This window comes from Cebus imitator, unplaced genomic scaffold (assembly GCF_001604975.1).
Source record: "Cebus imitator isolate Cc_AM_T3 unplaced genomic scaffold, Cebus_imitator-1.0 Scaffold465, whole genome shotgun sequence".
In the NCBI taxonomy this organism is placed as follows: domain Eukaryota; kingdom Metazoa; phylum Chordata; class Mammalia; order Primates; family Cebidae; genus Cebus; species Cebus imitator.
This window is the reverse complement of record NW_016107780.1, coordinates 412,909-437,148: the sequence shown is the minus strand read 5'-3', so window position 1 is coordinate 437,148 and position 24,240 is coordinate 412,909. Positions and strand designations below refer to the sequence as shown.

The 24,240-nt window shown below is 39.8% G+C and overlaps 1 protein-coding gene across 9 annotated transcripts in view; it reads left to right on the top strand.

Moving 5' to 3' along the window:
- Nucleotides 1-24,240, top strand: part of SYBU (syntabulin) — a 113,803-nt gene that overhangs the window by 70,202 nt on the left and 19,361 nt on the right. The window contains exon 1 of one of the 9 annotated variants that reach the window (XM_017512246.2): nt 9,272-9,448. The exons of 7 other annotated variants lie outside the window; for them this stretch is intronic. In XM_017512246.2, the coding sequence (XP_017367735.1) occupies nt 9,412-9,448 (37 nt within the window). In that variant the 5' untranslated portion in view covers nt 9,272-9,411. Of the gene's footprint in view, nt 1-9,271; nt 9,449-14,006; nt 14,104-24,240 lie in introns of those variants that run through there. One more of the 9 variants, XM_037732707.1, reaches the window with a different exon arrangement.

Below are 24,240 nucleotides of genomic sequence, written 5' to 3'. Positions count from 1 at the left end.
TATTCTGTCACCCAGACTGGAGTGCAGTGGCGTGATCTCAGCCCACTGCAACCTCCGCCTCCTGGGTTCAACGGATTCTCCTGCCTCAGCCTCCCAAGTAGCTGGGACTACAGGCAAGCGCCACCATGCCCAGGTAAATTTTTTAAAATTATTTTTAGTAGAGAGAGGGTTTCACCATATTGGTCAGGCTGGTCTCGAACTCCTGACCTCAAGTGATTCGCCTGCCTCAGCCTCCCAAAATGCTGAGATTATAGGGGTGAGCCACCACACCTGGCCCTGCCATCCTCTTGTTGCATTCCTAGAGCACAGCTCTAGTGCATATTAGGGAATCAACATTTGTTGACCTCAGCAGCAAAGGTAGGCTATGGGATTCAAAAGATAAAATGATATCAGAAAGAATGTCAGCTTCATGGATTGAAAAAAAAAAACAAAACAAAGTATGCTTCATCATATAGCTATTATAGGATTTGAACATAGCCTGTAATGATTTTATTTTTGTTATCCTCAACCTACCCCCACCACCTCATTCCCAAAACATTTTATGGTGATGGCAATACAAGGAAATAGTAAAACAATAGATGAGTATGGCACAGTAAGAACAAACTAAGTTTATATTAGAGTTAATATTATCATGGCCCTTCCTTGTTTCAATAATAATCATGTTAACAAAACACTTAGAACTCTGTGTATATATACAGAATTCTCACTAAGCAATTCCCTAATCCTGTAGAAAATACTCATTTGCTAAAGATCAGCCACTCATCTTGACGAGAAGTATTATGGCTCTCCACCTTCACGAAGAAATTACAGGGGAAAAAGGAAGGAAAAAAGGATGTACGGAAGGAAAACAAAAACAGTTTTTCTTAATGCCGTTTTGATTCATGGGTTCTTGAGAATCATTAAAACTATAGACCCATACTCCAGAAGAATGTCCATGTGCACAAAATATCACATGCCGTTTCAGGGATTTCATGGATCTCCTTTGTTAGCATTTATGAATCCTAGTTTAATGACCCTTCCCCAAAGGCAAAGCCTCAAACAACCACTTTTGTCAACTGCTTCTAATGTAATTGCTCAGAGGCATAAATATCACCTGAGCAGTTTTTAGTTGCTGACCTTTTTATTTATTCATATTTAACGAAGGCAAAGGGGTCCTTAAATCTTGTTTTTTTAGTTGCCTAAAATTTCAAATATCATCACTGAAAAAGTTGCTACCACTTTTGTGTGTGACCCAGTTCTGTACAGTGAGCTTTGTATTTGAGAAAAGTCTGCACCATGACCTATAGTTCTCCGAACTTTTAACGAAACAAGCTGTCCGTCTCATAAAGAGAGGAAATCCTGGAAGCGAGGCCCGTGGATGACTCTAAAATTTATAGAATGCAGAGATGAAACCTGTTAAAACACAAGAGGATACTGCTCTCAGATTAAAATGTCCTGCCTCCTCCGTAGCCCCAAGCGGCCATCTCCTTTCAGCCAGAACGGATCTTCAACTCTTGATGCATGCTCTACTTTTTAAAAAATAAGTCAACTCATTAATAACAATACCAATTTATTAAAATAGCAAGCAATTAGTGGCTCTTAAACAAGCTCAGGGACTCTTTAACATTAAGTAACCTAAGCCCATTTAATTTTAGGTCCCTTGCTCTAGTTTCAGAAACTCTGCTGTTCACCTCAGGAAGGAGTTGTTAAAATACCCCTTTGGTCACTAAGATAAAGAGCTAATAATGTTCCCTGAGTAGATGATGGTGAAGACGAAGGGAAATATGTCACAGGACAACGGTAAGGGCTTGGAAAGGTGAGCCGAGCAAGCCTGTACCTTGCCAGCAGAGCCCAGCGGCATACACAGCAGGAAAGCCCTTCCTGTTTCCAGGCAGGAACCCATTCTGGAAACTTCTTGGAGGCGGTGAGCCTTCTGTCATTTTGGCTTCTATCACTTAATGCCTATGCAGATTTAATTAAAAATTGCCAAGGAGCAAAAGAAAACAGTCCTAAAGTCCAGTTAGATAGTGGCTTTGTGTTTTCACATCTCTCTTTTATCTACAAGTCTGCAAAACGTACAAGGCTGAATCTGCAGAGCCTAATATTGTGTCTGTCATAAAGTATTAAAGCTGTCCAATAAATACTTAAATGAGAAGTAGAGCTTATACTTTGTGCAAGAGATTATGTTTAGTGTGGGAGGAGTGTGGGGAAGTTGTGACAAAGAACCTCCTCCACAGCATCCCTGCTTTTAGGGAGCTTGTAAATTAAGGCAGAGGACTGTGTGATAAATGTGGACTATAGTGCAGATTAAAAGAAGAGGAACGAAGGCTTTCCAACTGGGAAATTTTTGAGGAATCTGGGGTGCTCCTTCTCCCAGGTTCTCCTTCTGTATTTAGTTTGCAATCAGTTTCCTGATGAAACTGTTTTTACCCAGAAATGAAAGACCTACCTAATTGTATTACTTCCTTAGAACATTAAATGACAGGCCTCCTTTAAGGCTTGACTTCCTACTTGGGGGATATCTTAAGGCAAGGAAGAAAAAGATCTAACATCATTGTTTTACAAAGGAAAGTCGTGAATCTTTTTGTCCACAAGGTTAATTGGAGAGGTGGGAAAACCATTACACAAGTTAACAATTTAAACAAATAAGTAGAAAATGTGAAAGGAGAAAAGCACCAGAGGCGATCAAGGAGACCGGGAAAGAGCAAATGGTTCGGGTCACTAAAATTTAAAAGAATCCACATTTAGAAACTGAAATGTTGAAATCTTCATGTGAAAGATGTCACTTTATCTCCTTAGTATTCAAACTAAGTTAATATCCCCTTGTCATCAGACACTACCTCTGCTATTGAAATTGGAGACCGGGCTGAGCTGAACTCTAATAGCCTAACAACAATAGCAGAGGACTGGTTACTTAAAAAAAAAAACCTTATTTCCCACATTCAGAAGCATTTGCTAGAAAACTCAAAAGGAACCAATGAAGTTAGTGATTAATCAACACTGATTCCCTTAATAGAGGCTCATTCACAAACAGCGAAGCCAACAGATGTTTCAGTTCTTATCACAAGCATCACTTTCACTTCAAAGTTAGTTCTGTGAAATAAAACAACTAGACAACTTACTTAGAGTAGGCCATTCTTGTGATAACTTGAACAAACTAGAGGGAAGTTGAGAGCATAGATTTATACAGCTTCCCCCTAGGTTACCCACTTGTCCTATCTTGGGCGGAAAAAAGTACCTTTGTGTTATTGGGTTGGGGTGGAGGAGGACTTTCTAACCACCAGACTCTAGAGTCCAGCATACTAGGTTCAAATCTTTACACCATTATTTTGTAACTGTGTGATCTTTAGCTACTTGTATTCTTGAGACTTTGTGTTCTGCATCGTAAAATGGGTTATAGAAAATATTAAATAGACAAAATTAAGGAATATAAAGTGCTCTGTGTTGGACCTAGCAGAAAGTAATTCCTGAATAAATGTAACTGATGGTCATTTGGTGCTCTTAAAATCGATGCCACACATTCTGTGCACTTTATGTACAAGAAAACCTCTAAAACTCACACACAATTTACGTGTACTTGAAACAAAATTCTAGCTGGTCATGTTATCCTAGTTCACATAACAGGAGAAGAATACTTGCTATAGGAGGACAGACAGGAGTGTGAGTTTATAGCTGATGGCTGACAATGAACAGACATGGGAAAATATGAAAGAGCAGACAAGACACCACTAAAGCTGGGTGCCTCCTGTGTTCAAGCGATTCTCCTGCCTCAGCCTCCTGAGTAGCTGGGATTACAGGTGCCCGCCACCACGCCCAGCTAATTTTTGTAGTTTTAGTAGAGATGGGGTTTCACCATGTTGGCCAGGCTGGTCTCAAACTCCTGACCTCAGGTGATCCGCCCTCCTTAGCTTCCCAAAGTGCTGGGATGACAGGCGTGAGCCACTGCGCCCGTCCTGGGTGGCCTTTGAAGTTTTTACGCCATCACCAGCCTTTATCACTTGTAGCACTTAATGCAGTAATTGATGTAAAAACAAATTGGATCAATGTGATGGTGGAGTTGGCAAAAAACAATATGTATGAAGACAGGAAAATGTGTCAAGCATTTTAGCAATGTCTCCACAGAGTGGAAAAAAATAAAATTTTAGTGCTAAAAGGGAAGATTTTGGTTACATGGAAACATTCTGCACACTTTGTCAAGGCATTATTTCTCTAATAGCTCTAATATTCTCTAATAGTTGTAAGCAAAGGTTTTCCAGCAGCAAACCCCAGCCTCAAATACAGGCTGTAAGCTTATTTCAGATACTATGAGCCTTATAAAAATATTTGGAAAGATATGTTAGATGTAATTGTGGGCTTGAATAACACTCTGATATTTGATTAGTTTGTTAGAACTAATAGTTATTGAGCGCTGCCTGTCCCAAGCAAAATTCCAAGCATTTAACTCATTTCACCCTAATATCAGTGCAAGAAAGGGATATCATTATCCTTCATTTTATAGATAGGAAAACTGGGGCACAAGAAGGTTAAGCAACTCATCCAAGGTCACACAGCTTGTAAATGGACTTTAAATAGGGTAGCCTTGTTCCTCTCAACTGCTGCCATAGTGATAAGGTCCACCTTCAAAGGACTAATTTTAATTGCACTAGGAGAGTGTTACAATTAAGAAAGATGTGTTGATATAAAACACATTTTTTAAATGTTTATAGAGCCCTAAAAATTCTTACTAATTTTTATAAATTAGCTGATACAGTCCATATGTACATTATATTGACAGTTGCTGATAAAAAGATCAGTGAGCCTCAATGTAGCTTCAATGAAGTTACAGGAAGTTGAACATACAAGGCCATTTGGATGCAAATCAGTAAAATAAACAGCAAAAACGTGACTATCAAAAAATGTTAAGGTCTTCAGTGTTTTCTACTTAATCATGAACTAGTCCTTTCTTCACATGTCAAAACGTTTTATGTGCTACCCTGCATATCATGTATATTTTCTTAAATGAAAATCATTAGGGTTTGTCAGCTTAAGCAAGAGCTTTTGTATTTATACCGAAATAGATCTCTGAAACTTTCTTTCACCATGAGAGAAAGAATGCTCCCCCAGGATACAGCAGATCATGTTTTATGGCAGGCTGTTTCATAGTTTATCACATCTCCCCAGCAGGGACCAACCCAGCAAAATAAAGCTTAAATGTGATGGGTGGACTTACGTGTTTATCTTTATGGCAGGGTTACTGCATGAGTTATTTTCTCTCATGCGTTTCTCCCATCTGTGTTTTCGATGATGCACCCAATTGATGTAATGGTGCCAAATGGCCCCTTAATGGTTTTTCCCTAAGAATTAGTGAATTATAATCCTCCTCTTTCCAAAGGTAACTGCCATCCAAATCCTGGGTCTACTAGGATTTATTGCATGCACAGCATTCTTAGCCACTGATTTGGGGGCCTGCCAAATGCTTACTCAGTACTCTAATATGTTAAGAAGGAAGCATTATAGGTCTCTTAAAAGTGGCGGAAGCTCCAGCAGACCAGACACCCGCCATTCAACATATTTAACAACTGACAGCATAACAGAAATAAACCTGGAAACTTCTCTTACAGACTTCTAAACCAAGCATTGTAAATCATGCAGATATATGCTTAGGTTGGGCTTTCCCTGTCCCCCTAATTGAGCAGCATTTATTGAAGAGACTGCCTGCAAAGATATGTACATGATTAAGGGGATATGACAAGATAGCTTGAAATACTGGGTACTGGCAACAGCTCGGAGACATGCCTGCATCCTGAAAGAGCCAGAGGAGGGTCGAGTTACCAACCTAGAGAAAGAGAGAACTTCAAAGCCACTTGTGAAGGAACTGTGGACTTTGGCAAAGGAACGCAGCCACCAGCAGAAAAGGAACCGGAGAGATAAATACCTGGACCTCACTGTCTGCTGGTACAATCTGTTGCATGGCATTTTGATGAACTATAGGATTATTTACAGAAAGTTACCAGTTGAACAGCATAGTATGTTCACTTGGGCAATTTGATGTGTTGGTTTCTTCTATCATCTAAGCCTGTATCTGAGAGAAGCCAAGGAGCATTAGTAAGCTACATGAATGCCGACCTCGGTCAAGTGAGGTAATGCTTCAGGAACACAGCTGCAATAGGCTTACATTCCAAGATACGTGGACTGGCATGTTTGTAACATTGCAAGGTGATTGTTCTGAAGGGGTGTAAAGGAAAGGGAACTCTCATCTCACCACATAATCAAGAAGAGGTTTCTGTTAAACATAGGTTTGAATCCTGGCTGTACATTTACTAGCTTTCATTCATTTATTTGATGAAATTTATTAAGTGTTTGCTCTATGCTGACATCATTGTTCCAGGCATTAAGGATAGAGGAGTGAGAAAACAAGATGCCTATCTTTAATTCGGGGAGATGACTGATGCTTGCACACAAGCAAGATAAGTTCAGATGGTGACAAGTAAAACGAGGGGGAAGGTCAGGGAGTGTCTAGGGTGGTGACATTTGAACTGAGACATTTAACCTTGTTGTTTCATACTCTGAGAGGATTGGGGTTGGGGTGGCAGGTAATGGGCAGAGCAGTAAGTTGGGAAGGGCAAAGAGTGGTAGCAGATGAAGTCTATATCCTTAGAGTAATGTGAATACATTGGAGAGTTTTAAGAAAAGAGAAATAATTTGATTTAGGTATTTGAGATCCCTCTGACGACTCTGTAGAGCTTGGATTATCAAGAGGTGAGACTGGAAGCAGGACACTAAATTTAGATGGCTTAGCCTAGGATGGAGGCAGTGGAAATAGAGAAAAGCATAGGGATACAGTACATATATATAAGGTCCCCTCATTTTCCTGAGATTTTTATTATTCGTTTTAGAAAGTGTCTTGCTCTGTCACCCAGGCTGGAGTTAGCGGTGTGATCATAGCTCACTGTAGCCTTGAACTCCTGGGCTCAAGTGATTGTCCTGCCTCAGCCTCCCCAGTAGCTGGAACTACAGGCTCACACCATTGTACCCAGCTTAGTTTTAATTTTTTCTCAAGCTGAGATCTCTCCTGTTGCCCAGGCTAGTCTCAAACTCCTGGCCTCCAGCAGTCCTCCCGCCTCAGCCTCCCAAAGTGCTGGGATTATAGGCATGAGCCACCACATCTGGTTAAAATATTTTATTTGCCAACTCCAGTAAACCTGTAGAGATGTGGATGAAAATAGTCAATATTCAGTGGCTTTTATTTTTAGTTAAACATATTTATATTCATTATTCAATTAGAAACATTGCTTTTTAATTCATATTTCATTTTAAATTTGTATTTAGTCTTTCTCATCTCTAGAGCTACCTATTAACTTACCTGACTTTTCCAGGGAAGATAGTCTTCCCTTCCACTCAATATGTGTGAGATAAAGCTATTTTGAATCCATGTCTGGTGTTCTCATTGGACATCTTCTCAAGCCTACAGTACTGTGAGGGTATGAGATAAGTTATAATGAGACCCCAAAATTCAGAGGTTAAAACTAGACACATGCTTATTTGTCTCTTGCAAAATAGCACCTGGGTGTTTGGGTGATCCAGGCTTATAGGCAACTGTGCCCCCCAAACACTTGGCTTCTCCTGTGGGACCTGATTGGCTGTCATATATCAGGTGGAAGGATGGGGAAGGGGACAGGGAGGGGGCACTGACTTGGTTATTTTAAGGTCAGGATAAAGAAGTGGCACATTTTATTTCCAGCTATAGCCAGGACATCATATTCAAATGGGTGCTTATTATGGAAAAGGAGAATAGAGAGGGACATTAGTGTACAACTAGCAAGCAGGCTGTCACAAGCTCCATGGGAACTAGATAGCATGGGACAGCTGTTTTTTCCATATACTCATATATGTCTTGCATACATATATGAATATCCTTCATTATCTAAAGCTATTCAGTTCCTAGGTTCAGACAGCAAAAACAAGATATACGATTTTGTGATTGCTACAACTTAACCACTTACTGTGTTCCTATTTAAAGTGATCATTAAAAGGCTGGAGGAGTCATACCATAGGAATAATTACAAAATATGTTTGTGAATTTCTTTGTCTCTTCCATTTTAAACAATCCCATCAGTTGAACCTCCAAAGGGAGCCAAAACTAGCACTGATTGCAGCCAATTCAGAACGATATGTCTTTTGCAAATGGTACTTTTTGTTCAAAGAAGGTAATTATGAGAGAGCCCTGTAATAAGAGGCTTTGAAAGGACTCTAATGTAAGGGGATTTCTTCTTTTCTGAGAGGTAATTGCAGGAGAAGGGGTTCTTCACCTTATATTTAGACACTGAGGTAGGGTGGACCAGGTCACTCACAGAGCAGCGCGGGGAGTTTATTTGGTAACATAAGGAAATAATCTCTGTTTTTCTTTAACTGTAATATGAGAGGACAATAATATGTAGCTTCTTTGCATTATTGTGAAAATCATGAAAGGTGTTAGATATGTAGCAGCATATATGCATCACATAAATACTACGCAACACTGAGAGGTAAACATGCACATCTTCCATCTTTGCAAGAATCGGTGTTGGCATTTGGCAGTGAGCTGTGTTTGTAGTGACAGTATTTGCCTGGTATATAGTATGTGCTCAATAAATGATCACTTTTATTATTGTTATAAAATGAGAAACAAGAAAAGTTTACAAATAGCACAACTTTAAGGCATTTGAGTGTCCACTCATCTCATCTGCCTTGGTCCTATTTTGTCGTGGATACCTTCTTCATAAGAATTATTCTGAAACAATAGAGAGCTTTGGTGGCATCTTACTAAACATATTTTTCTGAGCAAACTTCTATTTAGAGGGACTTTGCCTTAAATTGTCCCAGAGAGCCCTGTATTTCGTTTTCTTTCCTCAGAGTAACCAGGCTTCCCTGTTCCTCTCTTCTGGCAGTGCTTTGAACTGTCATGCATATTTAAATAGCTGGAATTCATAGAATACACCAAGCACTTTTCTCAAAAATGTTGTGTTTGCCATATAAATTAGGGCTGCGTGGAGTTTTCATATAATTTCTTGCTTGCCCGTTGGGATATTATAATCAATGTGGAGCAATTCTATATGATTTGCTCCAACATCGTCCAGGGATTCATCTTGACTGTTGTGTAGGCATTTACTTCTATTTAACAATCTGGTATTTCTTCAAATGCTTTGTGTCCATTCATGAGGGCGATGGTTTCATTGGAAACACTGCAGTCACCAGGGAGAAGGCCCAGTGCTCTTCCCTGATAGGCTGGCTTTCCCTCTGCCTCCTGTTGCTATGGTGCCAGCAGAGTAACTTCCTTGCCCTGCACATGCAAAAGACTCAGTCTCCATGGATACCCCACTGTGAGACTGTACTGTACTGAGAAATGAGCTGCACACACTGTATTTCTGCAAAAGACATACCCTAGCCTGTGGTGGGAGGCTGTTTGCAGAGGCAATGTTTGCCATGAAAGTCTACGGAGCTTACCTTCTAAGTAAGTAGTATTAGTCACGGTAAGTAAATAATTATATTGGATCACAGAGGCTATGCTCTGTGTGTGTGTATGTGTGTGTGTATGTGTGTGTGTGTGTGTGTGTGTGTGTGTGTGTGTGTATGTCTGTGTAAGATAGTTGTGGTAGGCCAAAATGTAGCCTAAAAACAAGTTTTCATCTCCACCTCTCAGATATTCTGAATGTAGGTCTATAACTAAACTTTTAAAGATATACACATGTGATGTTGTAAATACTCTTTGTCTATTTGTGCAATTCTGAGTCAATTTGATGCCAAAATAAAGAAGACTGACCATTGGCAATTACATTTAGAATGCTCTTCTAACCATGAGCATTGCATGTTACATTTGTAAATGCAAAGCCTGGCCTTACCAGTAGTGTGCTAAGGGAATAGATGAATACAGCCACAATTAACACTAATTGGCACTGCACATAGTTTGAAATGGGCCTCTGTGTAGGCCGAAACACGATGTATTTATTATCAAGAGAGAGCTTGCTTATGCTCATGTGATTTGGAAAGGGAATACCCATGTCTGCCTGATTACCATGAAAATTACTCAAAGCACATCTCTCTGACCAGTTTTAATTTACTTTTCTCGCATGGCATCCAGTTGAAATTCTGACACAGTTAATGTTCATGGAATTGGGATGTGGAATATTTTTATTTTTATTAACTGATTATTATGTGACCTAACACTTCCTTTTTACTGTACATTCCAAGAGCATAAAGGTTGAGTTTGCAGTATTATAAAACACATGACTCATCTTAAAGTACTTTTCATCTGCTGGGCAAATGATTAATGTCTGTGGTGTTAAAATTAATTTGTCGAAACAAAAGACTATATTTATGGTAACTCCAACTTTAGTTCGGTAACTTTAAAATTGTGTAAACTTAAGATATTTAGATTGTTCACGTCGATAGCTAACATCTGGCAACTCTAAACAAAAAACAAAATATATACTGTATTAGTATAAAAGAAATTCATCTTTAATCATATAAAAAGTGAGCACAGCATTATGCTAGATTGTTATTTTTTTTTTTTTACTTTTCTGTACTCATGACTACTTAGGCAAAGGACAAACTGTTTTTATGTCATCTTTTCCAACGGTTAGTCATGGCTCAATTTTAATTGCCCAGAATGGTGAAAAGGTAGCACCCTTTGAGAATGTGAATGTACCAAGGACTATTCTGTCTCTGGCTTTGTCACTGGAGTCAAGCTTTAGGTGATTAATTCAATATTTCATAAATATAATTTCTCACAGTACATGGAACAGCCGACAAACATGCGTGTGTGAGAAATTCTATAGAGATCATGATTTGGAGCCCTGGAAACCATGTGGATGACATTTTCTCCAAACTTTTACTGCATTAACAGTATAAAGCCCTGTGTCCCTTTCTTAATGTATCTGCAATGAAGTTCCCTTTCCATTTCTAAAAACCAGCATAGTATGAGATTTTTTTTAACCTCAAAATATCTGAATCTCTCCTGTAAAACTTTTCTTTCATCTATGTAGTGGAGACAGTAAGAGTACCCTTCACACAAGGCTGCTTTGAAGATTCAATGAAATAATCAATGGCATATGGCATACAAAAAATATTAGCTACTATTGTATTATGATTACTATGAGCCTCATTATCATCATTTTTACAATGTCTTGTAGTCAAGGGAGGCATTATCTAATCGCTTGAGCAATTCTTTGTTTCAGTTCCATTCAGCCTATGAAATTTCTTATCAAATACTTACTAAGAATCTACTAGGTGCTTAACATTTTGATGGGAATTGTGGGGTTTTATGTACATGAGAATGTAGCTAACAAAAAGTGAAATATACAGTAGTGGTTTTTTTCTCTTCAAATGTGTGGCTTTGTTGTTTTGCTAAATAACTATACATGTATTTACACACACACACACACACACACACACACACACACACACACACACATTTGTATTGCCATTAACAAAATGGATATGTAAGATACCACAATAAATATGTAATATAAAAGGGGCTGAGCCATAGCATAAATCTAGTTAACATTTATAACTTGAATTTGAAGTGTGATGATTAAAATCTAAGTTCAAATATGAAGTTTGCTTGTTTTCCTGAAAGGATTTCCATGACATAGTTTGAAAAAAAAAAAAAACGAATTTCATTTTTCATTAAGTTCAAAGTTTGAGGAATGATGGGAGGGGAGGAAATGGGAAATGATTGATTAATCTGTATAAAAGTAGGCCCCATGCTGGGATTTTTCCTTTTGGACCAATTCTCTGTGACATCTGAGCCAAAAAAATACATAAAACCAATGCCATATGTGCTGAGCCTGCTGGTGCTTATTTTAAAACGCATAAAGAGTTGACCCAGATTATATTTTGCCGCTTTATTTTTATTTTAATGCCACTTTAATTTCTACTTCTTCCTGGCATGTTCTCTTCTTTCCTTCTCTTTTCCCTGGAAAGAACGTGGCATGTGCACCAAGGACTATACCAACTCACTTGAATGAAAAGAAGTGGGGGTGACATTTGTAGGATGTACTTTAAAATGAGGTCTTGAGAGACTGGGAAATTGGAATCAATGTACGTTCATACATGCTGAATATGTTTAGCTAAACATAATTTCAGATGCAATATCACTCAGATGGTCTAACTAGAATAAGCCTTCTATTTTAAAGTTTGAATGGAACAATTAAATCCTTAGCAACATCCCCACTAGCATGGTGACCTTTTACTTACATTCTGCTACTCTGTGAACAAAATAATGCCCCACTTTCTATTCCATTGTTATTAGTCATGCATGCACATGCTCTGATGATGCACAATTTGTCAGTTGTTTGTTAGGTACTTGGTGCTGCTGTCATGATTTTCGGGTCATATCTGGGAGCTTTCTGAAGTCTCAGTTAACATTCCTATTTGTTGCTTCCTTTTCCATCAGGAGAGTCTGTGGCACTTTCAGAGGAAGGGATGCTTCCTTGTCTTACGTGGCAGCAACATTATTCAGGGAAATTGGATCTTCCTGAGTGTTTGGCTTCTCGTATTCACCTTTGAGGTTGAGATAGGCAGGCTCTGCGAGCCTCTGCCAGAAAGATCTGATTTCTGCCGAGACTACTGGCGGGCCTGACTGTTCTTGAAAGATGAAGGCTATGCCTGAATCTGATGCTGGGTTACTGCCTGACATCCAATGCCTTTTCCCTCATCGTTAGAGGAAGAAGTGATAAATCCAAGCCATAGGGTTAGAAGCATTAGTGCATACAGGGCAATCGTTTAGAACCTGCAGATTATGCCATAGCCTCCTATCCTGCCCAGCCCAGAGAAACAGGGACAGTAAAGGGATTTTGCCCATGCAACACTGGGTCATTCTCGAATTTTGGAAAAGATTCTCCAACTCAGGATTTCAGCCTTTCCTTTTCGTCTCAGTCTCAGCCACCATTTAACAGAACTGAACCTGGTAATGCTAATCATTTGCTTTTTTTAGATGAATGTTTATTAATGTGCTAGGCACTGACCCAGGCACTGGGTGCAACAGTAAACCAGGGGATCCCTGTACATTGTGATATGTTTCAGGATGAAGCACAGTGTCCAGTGGGAGCCCAGAGGACAATGATGTCACCCAGACTGTGGGGTCTGGGAAGGGTCCCAGGAAATATAATGCAATCTTGATACTTATAAAGGGTAAAACTATATTTTTAAGGCAAAGACACTTAGGGATTTGAATGTCACATGCAATTGTTGTTAACTTTAATACTATGTATGACCTTAGAGGTGGTGTTTTTTAAAAATTCTAGTATTATGATCACCATGTTACATTTAATAATAATTTTTTAGATGGCTCTCTACTAGGATGTGAACCTCTCTAGGAATAAGATCATATTTTCTTTTGTTCTTTCCTTTCTTCTTTTCTTTCCTTCTCTCTTTATTTCTCTCTCTCTCTGATAATCATTGTATTAACTTTTGTTTTAAATTCATTTTTGCTGCTTCCCTTATTTCTTTTTAAATATTATATATAATGTGATGCATAAGGAAAATGTATGTGACCTATGTGTGACCTGGGCAGAATAATAATAAAGCAAAACTTGTGATTTCATCTTCCACTTTAAGAGTTGCCACCAGGGAAGCTGCCTGCACACTCCTCCCAGATCCTATTCTCTGGCTCCCCCAGGGGTAACCAGGGTACTGAAATGTGTGTTTTAACATTTCCTTTCACGTTAAAAATAATGTTACCACCTTAGATATGTGCTCTTTAAAATATGTTGGGGGGGTATTTTCAAAACGACTATTTCCAAAGCCTATTTATTCCCCTCTTTTTGCTGCCATGCAAACACTCTCTGATGGTCTTAAAAAGAGTAGTCTTGATTTATTTTTCGTAATGCTCTACTTTGCTTTTCCATTTTATTTTGGTTTTTCACAGAACATTGTGGGCTGGAGAGGGAAGGGGTGGAGAAAGTAGAGAACACTGAGTACACTTGAATTTAAAAGTTAACTTGTGTGTGGGGGTTGGGTGGGGCAGAGTAGCTGGGCAAATGAAGGGTTGGCCTGGGAACATGCGCTTTGTGCCAGACGTCACTGAGAGTGAGATCCTGGGGAAGCTCCACTAAACGAGTCCAAGGAAATGCAGAGCATAATTTGTGTGCAGAGCATAATCCAATCGTGAGTATGCTTCATTCATTTTAAGTGCTATAAACCACACCAGGATTTGTAGAAAATGTTTTTGGAAGGATGAGTGGGAGTTCAAAAACATTTTGTTCAGAAGCTGGAGAGTTAGAATAATTTTCAGTTGATAGACAATAGCATGAGGTGAAATGTTATTGCTTGCTGCTGGAGACAGAGCACTTTGCCTCTCGTCAGCTTCTGCCCCAGCTCGAGAAGGGAGACAGAAGTAGGAGCAAGGCATCCCAGGTGCATGTCCTCTCCTGGGGCGGACCCTGGGCTCTGTGGTTCTTGAACAGGTGTCCCAGGGTAGGCATGCAAGAGCTGTTCCGCCTGCTTTCCACCGAGCACATCACCTGATCCAGACACTTCTCTGTTGTGCTGCCAAGACTTATCTGGGAAATATCTTCTTGTGACTTCATTATTCTGTTTTTCTCTTTCTCACTTGAGTTCCTTGAACACATGTCGGAGTTAAAAACAACCCTGCTAGGCCTTACATTTCTCCATTTGCTTTTGTTCTCACACTCCCTAGAGTTGCCAGACATTGTCTGAATGTACCCAGCTCATTTGTTTTATTGTATTGACAATTGTGCTTGCAAACAAAATTTACATTAAACATTAAACAGACACCTGTAATCCCAGCACTTTGGGAGGCTGGAGTGAGTGGATCACTTGAGGTCAGGACTTCCAGACCAGCCTGGTGAAACCCGTCTCTACTAAAAATGCAAAAATTAGCCGAGTGTGGTGGTGTGCTCCTGTAGTCCCAGTTACTTGGGAGGCTGAGGCAGAAGGATTGCATGAGCCTGGGAGGCAGAGGTTGTAGAGAGCCAAGTTCGAGCCACTGCACTCCAACCTGGGTGACAGGAGTGAAACCCTGTCAAAGGAAGAAAGAAAAAAAAGGAGAAACTATACACAGAGGGTAAATCTAAAATCTAGCATTAATCTTGGAGCACCTCAATCCATTCTTATCAGATTATATAATTTTTCACAAATTCTTCAGGCAATATATGAGATATTCTTTCATTTGATTGAGATATTTCTGATTTTGTTTGCTTTTCCAAATATACATATCTCCATCCCATTGTTCTTCTATGTAGGTAGCACTGTAGTCGAGCATATAGCAGAAGAATAAAGGTGTTTTCTAATGTTTAACTTGACTTCATCCTTTTTCTATTTTTAGTCAATTTGTTCACCTGGAGTGTCAAATGATTTTGAACCTAACAGTTCACAGTTAATTTTGTGAACCTAAGAGCTACCTAGAAAGTGTCTCCTTGTACAGGGTTCCTTCTCCCTTACCTTGTGACCCATCTCCAAACTGTAACAGTCACCTGAATTCCCCGTCAGCCTCCAGTCTTTCCTTCAGATATTGCTGTCGTGTTTTCTTCATAAAGCATCACTGTTCATGTTACCGCCCCAAACAAAAGTCGCCATGGCTCTCTCTTGCCTTCAATATGTCATGGTTCCCTCTTGCCTGTAGCATAGTTTTTACATTTTTCAACTCTCTGCTTACAACTCACCTCTTTGGCTGCATTTCCTCATTTGATCACTATATTCTAGCCAAACAAGGGATTTCATACACACACACACACACACACACACACACACACACACACACTAAACATGCCCTGTGTTTTTCTTCCTCTGTGTTTTAGTTCATGTGAGCTCTTTCATCCAAGGTCAACTCCTGTCCATGCCCCCAACACTATATTCTTCCTGGTATACCAGGCCCATCTCAAATGTCATCTCTCCCATGACATATTCCCCTGCCTTCATCCGTTCATCCTAGCTAAGAGAATTTCTTCCCTCTCTGTGTTCTCTGGGTGCCCTCCCTGTCTGTTTTCACTCATTGTATTCTGCCTTATATCCTGGTTGTTTGTCAGGATAGCCCAACTCCTCCTAGGAAACTCTTGAGCATTTGAACTGTGGTTCTCCATGTCTCCCACATCCAGCGCCTTAGCCTAGGAAGTGTTTAACGCATACTTGAGATGGACTAGGTGGAACGCTGTTGTCTTGGTTTCCTTTTCTTAGGTCTTTGTGAATTCTGATCACAAGGATCAAGCAGAGTGATGTCAGACATCTGCTGCTTACTAGCTCTATGATTTGAGGTGAGTCTCAGTATCACTCAGAACTTTGGTTTCCTGGTCTTTACCTGGTATGTCTTTGGGAGGAAGGATTAAAGGAAATAACAGCTGTAGAGTTCTTGAGAGAGTAAGCCCTGAGTCCACAGAGGCTAGTGGAATTATTACCTGACGCTGTCATCCATTGCATTAGTTATCCCTCTAAGGCTTTGTGTAATCAGAAGTCTGCCGTCAACACCATACCATCCATGATTTCATTCATGTCATTAATAAAGCATGTTAAATAGGATATGGATGACATCAGGGCCAGGTGATGTGTTGCTGGAGATTTCCCTGGAGGTTGACAGACAGTCCATTCATCAACATCCCATGGGTACTGAACTGTGCTATCACCCAGTGCACATATGTCAACCTTGTTCATAAAAGTATCCTAAGTGTTTGTATTAAACGTCTGCTGAACTCCAGATATGTCATGTATGTGGTCATGATAACTCTGTCAGAAAAGGAATGAGGATTGTTTTTCACATCTGATTCAGCGGACTCTTGCTGGCTCCTTCCCGCCTTATTAAAGGACCTTCTCTATAATTTTACTGGAGATCAACACCAAACAGCAGTTTGTGATTTTTCAGAATTTAACTTTTATCTTTGTTTATGACCTGCAGACTTTTTGCCCATTTCCAATCTTCTACCTCCCATCCTTTCCAGTTTCTCAAAAATTTATGTTATCATTTCTGCAATCATATATGTAAGTTCTTTTGGTATCTTTCTTCCCTCATTCATTAAGTCTCCCCTATAAGCCAGGCTCTGTGCTCTTGGCTCTGGGGATGCAGTGATGAACGAGACAGATATTTCCAGTTAGCATGGTTTATGCATGCTGGTATCCTGAGCTGAAAACGACATTTAAGAGATTTGGGCACATGGGTTGGAAGTAGGAGTAGAAGGGAAAATTTTTGTCCTAATTGGAAATAACACCAGCCTGTCAATCTAACCTAAATGGCAAAGTAGAAGAAAGAGAAGCTATTCCTAAATGCTAATGGTAGAGAAACTTTTAATGCTGTGAAATAACATTTCAAGACAACTGCATCTATTCTATGCTAAACCGTGCATGATATACTGAGGTACAAAAGAACATGCCCTCAAGGAGCTGACAAGCATAATGGAAAATATGTTGAAGCAAACAGGAAATTGCAGTGCAATGTGATAAATACTTGTTAAATTCTGGGTGAGGTCAGAAAAAGGAGGGCCACCTAATCCCCTTCCTGAAGGAAGTAAAGGTCAAGGCTAAACTGAGACCTGAAGAACAGGTAGTAGTTAGCCAGGTCCAGAGGGACAGAAAAATAATCCAGCTAGAGGGAACAGCGTATATGAAAACTGGGAGTCTATAGGCTATAGTGCCTCCTTCAGTAAACTGTGAATGGCTCCATTGGCAGGGGTTGCGGTAGGACAGTCTGAAGAGATTATGGAGGGTTTGTAAATCATGGTAAGGAGTTTGGACTTTATGGACACGGGGCGCCTTTGAGGAGTTTCAACAAGGGAATTGCCTAATGAGGTTTCTTCTCTGGAGCCATGTGGAAGACAAACTGCTCAGGGCCACAAGGGGCAGCTGGGCACAGTATGATACTGTTTCAGTAATTCTGGGTGAGAAATGATGATTGCCTCAGGTGGAGCATTCAGAATAGGAAAGAGCAGACAGATGACACAGTTACTAAACAGACAGATTTGAAATCATGAACCACTTATTGTAGTGATTTTACAACTTGACTGTGCATAGAAGATCACCTGGGCAATTTGTGAAGATGGATTATGAGACTGACTTAAAGAAATTTCAGTCAGCGAATCTGGAGTATGAGTCAAGAATCTGTGTTTTTAACAAATAGTCTAGGTGACACTGATGCAGGTGGTCCTCAGACTGCACCATAAAAAAATCCTAATTATTTGATGTTTCAGATGGCAATACTTCTTTTAAATATATTTCTAATATGTTAACTTTTTGCTTAAGAATGAAGATTCAATCCTGTTATTTTGGTTGAAAATAGAGGAATGACTCAGCCCCAGGGTTTGCTGTCCAAGGGCAGTCTCCTTGCTAGTATCATCCGTGTTCACTAATTGTTTGCTCTCTGGTAGGAGATACAGAATAGAATAGTGATAATTTTGTTAAGACTTTTATTGCAGATTGTTTGTAAATGTATTTTCAAAGGTTTCAGTGTGCTCCTTGCAAGAGCAAGCAAGTACTTTGGGTGGGATGGGGGCAAAATTGCCTCAAATCTTGAAGTGCCATGCAGGTGTACTTTCCTGGTGTTTAAGGCATATTTTGAATCTTATTGTGATGTTTCAGATCCCCATTTAAGAGCTGTGTGACTTTGAGCAAGTTACCTTTGTCTACTTTCCTCACCTGCAAAATAGGAATAATAATTGTACCCCTTTCATATGCTTGATATGAAGATTAAATGGGAATGCCTATAAAGTACTTCAAACAGTGTGTGAACATAACAAGTCATTTCTAACTATGGCTGAGAGAAGCCAGGTAATCTACAACTTATCACTTGTATTTAGAGTTTAGTCAATTAATAAATACCATTCCTTCTTAAATCACATTACTTTAAAAAAATAGTCTACAGTGCCTATATGCAAGAATTACTAGAAAAACTTAGTGTTTAGCAGCACACATAGCAAATACATGGATAAGTAGGCTAATGATGATAATGATTAATATTTACTGTGCACTTACAGTAGTCCACATGATGACACTTAATTCTCACAAAAATGCCATGCGATAGGTGCTCTTTTAGTCCCTTTTAACAGTGAGTAAACTGAGGCTTAGAGAGGTTTAGTGATTGCCTGAGGTCACACTGTCCTTAATGAAAGAGGAGATATTTGAGCCCTGGACCTGTCAATGTCAGAAACTGCTCTTAACCACAGCTGCTAAATACATATTGTCAATTATATACAGTATGGTTAGTATCACTCCGTATTAATAAGTAAAAATGGTTCCCAAAATACATTCTACAATGTGTATCTGTATGTTAAATTACAGTAAAGCTGCCTGCTCTCCCTTTGCCAGAGGCAGCCATTGAGGAAGCTGCTGGGGGATCTCAGGTATAGGCCTGTCTTAGAGCAGTGGTCTTCAAACTGTAGTGTTTGTATACCTGGAGGGCTTATTAAACCTACATTACTGGGTCTCACCTCTACCCATAAGTGATTTAATCTTATAAAATGTCATCTCTGTTAAATTAGTTGTCTTCTCATTCTTCTGAGACATTGACTCTCAAAGAGTGGTCCCAACCAGGAGCATCAGCACCACCTGGGAACATGTTTCTGACTCACTGAGGATGGTTTAAAATCTATCCCATAATTGCCTGACTTGCTCAACAGACATTTAACTTCACAAAGACATTTTGAAGTGACAAGTCATCAGCTCTAACACATAGATGCTTAGATAAAAATCAAAAGATAGAAATTTCTACTTTGCCTTTAACATTTCTAAAGCATGGTAGTTACTTCCTTATACAGACTTAAAAAAAATTTTTTTTTTCGACAGGGTCTTACTCTGTCACCCAGGCTGGAGTGCAGTGGCATGCTCATAGCTCACTGCAGCCTTGACCTCTGGGGCTCAATTGATCCTCCCACCTCAGTAGCTGGGACTACAAGCACAGGCCACCATGCCCAGCTACTTTTTTATATTTTTTTCAGAGATGGGATTATACCATTTTGCCCAGGCTGGTTGCAAACCCCTGGGCTCAATTGATCTGCCTGGCTCAGCCTAGTAAAATACTGGGATTACAGACAGGAACCACTGCACCCAGCCCTAATATAGAGACATATGGTGGCTTTTCCTTCTCCAAAACAGTGGGGTTTGCCTTAAAGTAAAGATGTTTTCTTCACTTGCAACTTGGAATTAAGCCTTGAAATTAGACACAAATTCTGAGCTGCATTCAACACCAGCACATACCCTCAGGGAAGCCTTCCCCCATCACACTTCCTCCCCATTTTGGGACAAGAGGTTTCTCTCTCAGTGAGGTTGTAAGCATAATCCAGCAACTCTGGGTCAGCTTCTCATGTTCATGGGCTCGCCTCCTTGCCAACACTAAGTACAGGGTTGTGGAGTGACGTATGCCAGACTCAACAGGGCATCAGATAATTACTGATCTTTGAGGGCTATTCAGGGTTGGAGCTGCCATAAGACAAGGGGTCACCTTAAGCATGTTGGACCCTAAAATTGGGATAAGGTAAAGCAGAGATTCTAGTTTTACTTTTAACTCTTCATAACTACTTTTAATGCTTCATAATGACAGGGAAGAGGGTATAAATACAAATATGTAAGGACAAGTGATCCACAGAACATTTCTTTTTGCCTATGGAATATATTACTAAAAGTAGATTTTCTCTTGATTTTTTTTTTAGACTCTGGAAATGCAAATACATGTTTATCAGAATGGAAAATTTAGCTAAACAAGTAACTGGAATAAAGTCAACTTATTTTCTCATTATTGGGAGAGTGAAGAATAAATTATGGATAAAAAGTACACACTCTAATATTATATAGCAAACGAATGCACTACAACTATATGGAAAATTTTAGCAATATAATGTTGAATGAATATTGTTCCAAAAGATTTTATATACATCATGATAACCTATTCATTTAAAAAAGTTGAAAACAACTAAAAAAATTCTCAAATTCACCTTTTAAAAATATATAAATGTGATCATTCTTTGCAAAAGTGAAAGCAAGGAGATGGTGAACAGGAGATGAGATGGAGGAAGACCACATAGATGGATGTAAGTTAGTGACAATGTTCTAGTTTTTGTGATGGGTGGTGGTCTCTTCATTTATTAGAATAAACATAAACAAAACATAAATACATTAACAGAGCAGTCAGTGAATAAATAAAGATAGTCTTGCATGGGCCAATGATGAGAGAATATCCAGAACCAAGAATTATGATTAATCCAGTTCTTTGCATCTGAGACTCTTTTTTCTTTTATGGTACTTTAGGTTCTGGGATACATGTGCAGATCATGCAGGATTGTTGCATAGGTACACACATGGCAATGTGGTATCTGAGACACTAAAAAAAAAAAAGAAATTGAGAGAACAGCTTTCTAGGTTACAGAGAAAATAATGAAATGTCACTCACCTATAGAAAAATAGTTCCGTGCTTAGTTTCCATATGGCACTCTCTGACCTGCCACTTCCTCCCTTCATACATGTCAGCAGGTTCAGCCTCTAAATGGAGATCACGAAATGCACAGATCAGTAGACCATTAAGGGTTGTCAGTGGAATCACTTCAGACAGAATTGTGGCCGTAGGATCCCTAGAATAGGAAAAATATGTGCTTGCTTTTCTTTGATATTCATCTCTCTGAGTAAAGTAAACTGTTTGCATATTTTTTTAGAGAAGTGAAAGTGGGAAATTTGGAAAATAAAAAAGACCTGTGCATCAAATATGAGCAACTCTTAACTTGACCAGTCACAACCATTGGGACCTGTGTCTTAGAAGCTTTTAAATTTGCCTGCCTCCAAGTTGCCTTGATTGCCTCATTCCCTGCTGTTGCTTCTCATTCTTTCAGCATTACCATCTCTGCATGCTGTTCCCTTCACCTTGTGCTGTCTCTACAGCTCTGCATGCTACAGTCCTGAATTGTTGTGAATGGCTTCAAAAGCTGGCTAGTTCTATATGTCTCCTCCATGATGTCTTCATGCTTCCAGCAAGAAACAGTCTTTCCTATTGTTGACTTCTCTTAGCACCCTAACTTGAGTCCCTCCTGAGACATTTGCCTCACTCTGAAGGCAGGTCTAGGGTCTCGGCCCATGTGTGCTAGCAAAGAGCTGGGGAACACACAAATCTGAACTGATGTGGAGATAATGGCTCTCACCATGTGTTCTTTGTGAGCAATAGACCCTATGAGAAGGGTTTGGTCATTAGCTCCCTGTTGCTTGGTGTGCTGCAGGCCTTCCTGTGAAACTGGAGTATTCTGTCAATACAGCTAAGGTCTGAGGATTTACTCGTTGATTTCTAATCTAAAAGGAGAATTTTTACCATCCTCTGCCAAGGTCATCTGTGTTTTTTTTTTAAATTTTCATGCTTGTTTTGAATCCTTTCTTGCCACTGAAACCACACAGCAGCCTCACCTCATTCCTTGTCCCTGTTCTAAGGTCTTCCAGATTTTGACCACACATGTATTGGGACCTAGGTATGGTTCAAAGAGGGTAATTGTAAGAAGAAAAATAAAAATAATAATGAAATTTTAAAGTGCTTACTGAGTCCCAGCACTATTTTTATGTGTTTTACATATATTATCTTATATCATCCTTGCAGCTCTATAAAATAGATACTATTATTATTCTCCTTTCATAGAAAAAAAAATGAAGCTCAGAGAGCTTGTCTTTCCCAAGGCCACACAGCTAGTAACTGAAACTACTAAACCATATTATTTTATAAAAGGCAAAGTGAAATAACTTCATAGAGACTGAAAATGCAAATGAGAAAGAGAAAGGAGATAACTAATGAAGCAGGGTGAAAGCTCATCAAGCTATTGGAAGGGGAGCATGGCCAAGTCCAGTGCTGGAACCCTGCTCTGTTTAAATGCAGAGAAGGTGGAGGTCAGTGCTACTGAGAAAGTCCAAGGAGTGAGCCACGTGTGAGACAGATGCAACCTTCCTGACACTCTGAGTGCCACTGCCAAGGGAGGGAAGGAAGCTGTGGGTCAGGAGGATGGTGTGCCCTGGAGGTTGTCACACAGTGTGGATGAAGATGGGGATTGAAAGGTCAAGGCTGTTTGGTCTTAGGGTCAATTAAGAAAAGCCATGTTTAAGTACAGAAGTGAAGTTTAAAAAAAAAAAAAGACATTATTTAAGGGCCCCATTGGATGTCTTGGCAACAAGTTGTGAATTATGTCATCTGTTTCCCAGTAAGTGGGTATTTTATTCCGTTTGTGGTCTAGAATTGCAAGCAGACAGCACCACCTCACTGAGATGAAGAAGAGTGGAGAATGAGGTGACTCCAAAACATTCTCATCTTTTCCTTCTCCTTATTTTCTGGACCAAGTCATAGACTTAAATCCCAGCCCTGTCTCATTCCTGGTGTCTCATTCCCTGTTTCTCTCTCCCAGCCCTTCATCACCTCCTTCCTCCCCTGTGAGCGCCTCCTGTGGTGACACCCCTGCTCCACACCCACCACCACCATTAGTGCTGCTCTTCCTGATTTAGGTTTTCCTGCCAGACAGGAGGGCAGGCATCTCATTTTGGTAAACACTGGATAAATGCTTCTCCTTAAATAGAAGCAGCAGACTTTCCAGACAGCTCTTTTAAAGGGGCAGAAATTCAGTTCACTTCAGTAAATTTGACAAGAAATCAAAGATAAGTAACGTGTACAAGTCTGGAAAATACTTCAGGTAGGATTTGCTCTGTTATTACTGGGTCCCTAAGATAATGAACTAGGATGAAGTTTATGACCACGGTGGATGTTACCTTTCCCAGACCTGCCGGGTGAAAGGCAATGGGAGGAGGGCTGCCCCATGTACATGCCTGCCACTGGAGGGGTTCCTGAGCTGAGTCAGTGTGGGAGACGATGAATGCCTGTGTGTGGTTCCTTTGATGCTGTGAAGCATGTCTGCCATGGAAAATCCAGGTTGGCCTTGATGGAATAACTCAAATGCAGCATATGCTGGATTGTGAAATGTTTTTCTCTACTGAATGGCCTTTTACACCCCCAACTGCACAGTTGTTGGTCCATCCTCTTTTACAACAGGATTATGAGGACTTTGAACCAGGAACCAACTGTTAAGCATCCTACTAGCTTTGCAAACCAACATTTGTGTACATGAGTTTGGCTGGAACTAGCCCAGTTTCAAACAACCTGTGCCTTATGTACGCTCCATCTTTCCCTCCAGTCCTCTGACAATGTATTCACTCCAGGAAGATGTTCATGGAGAGTCGTGAGGGTACAGATCACTCTGTAAATTAAATTCTTCTCTCCTGTGCACTCTGCCAGTGAATTTCTTCCTCTTCCTCTTGCTGGCCTGTCTGTCTTCCTTCTGCTCACTCATTGTTTACATC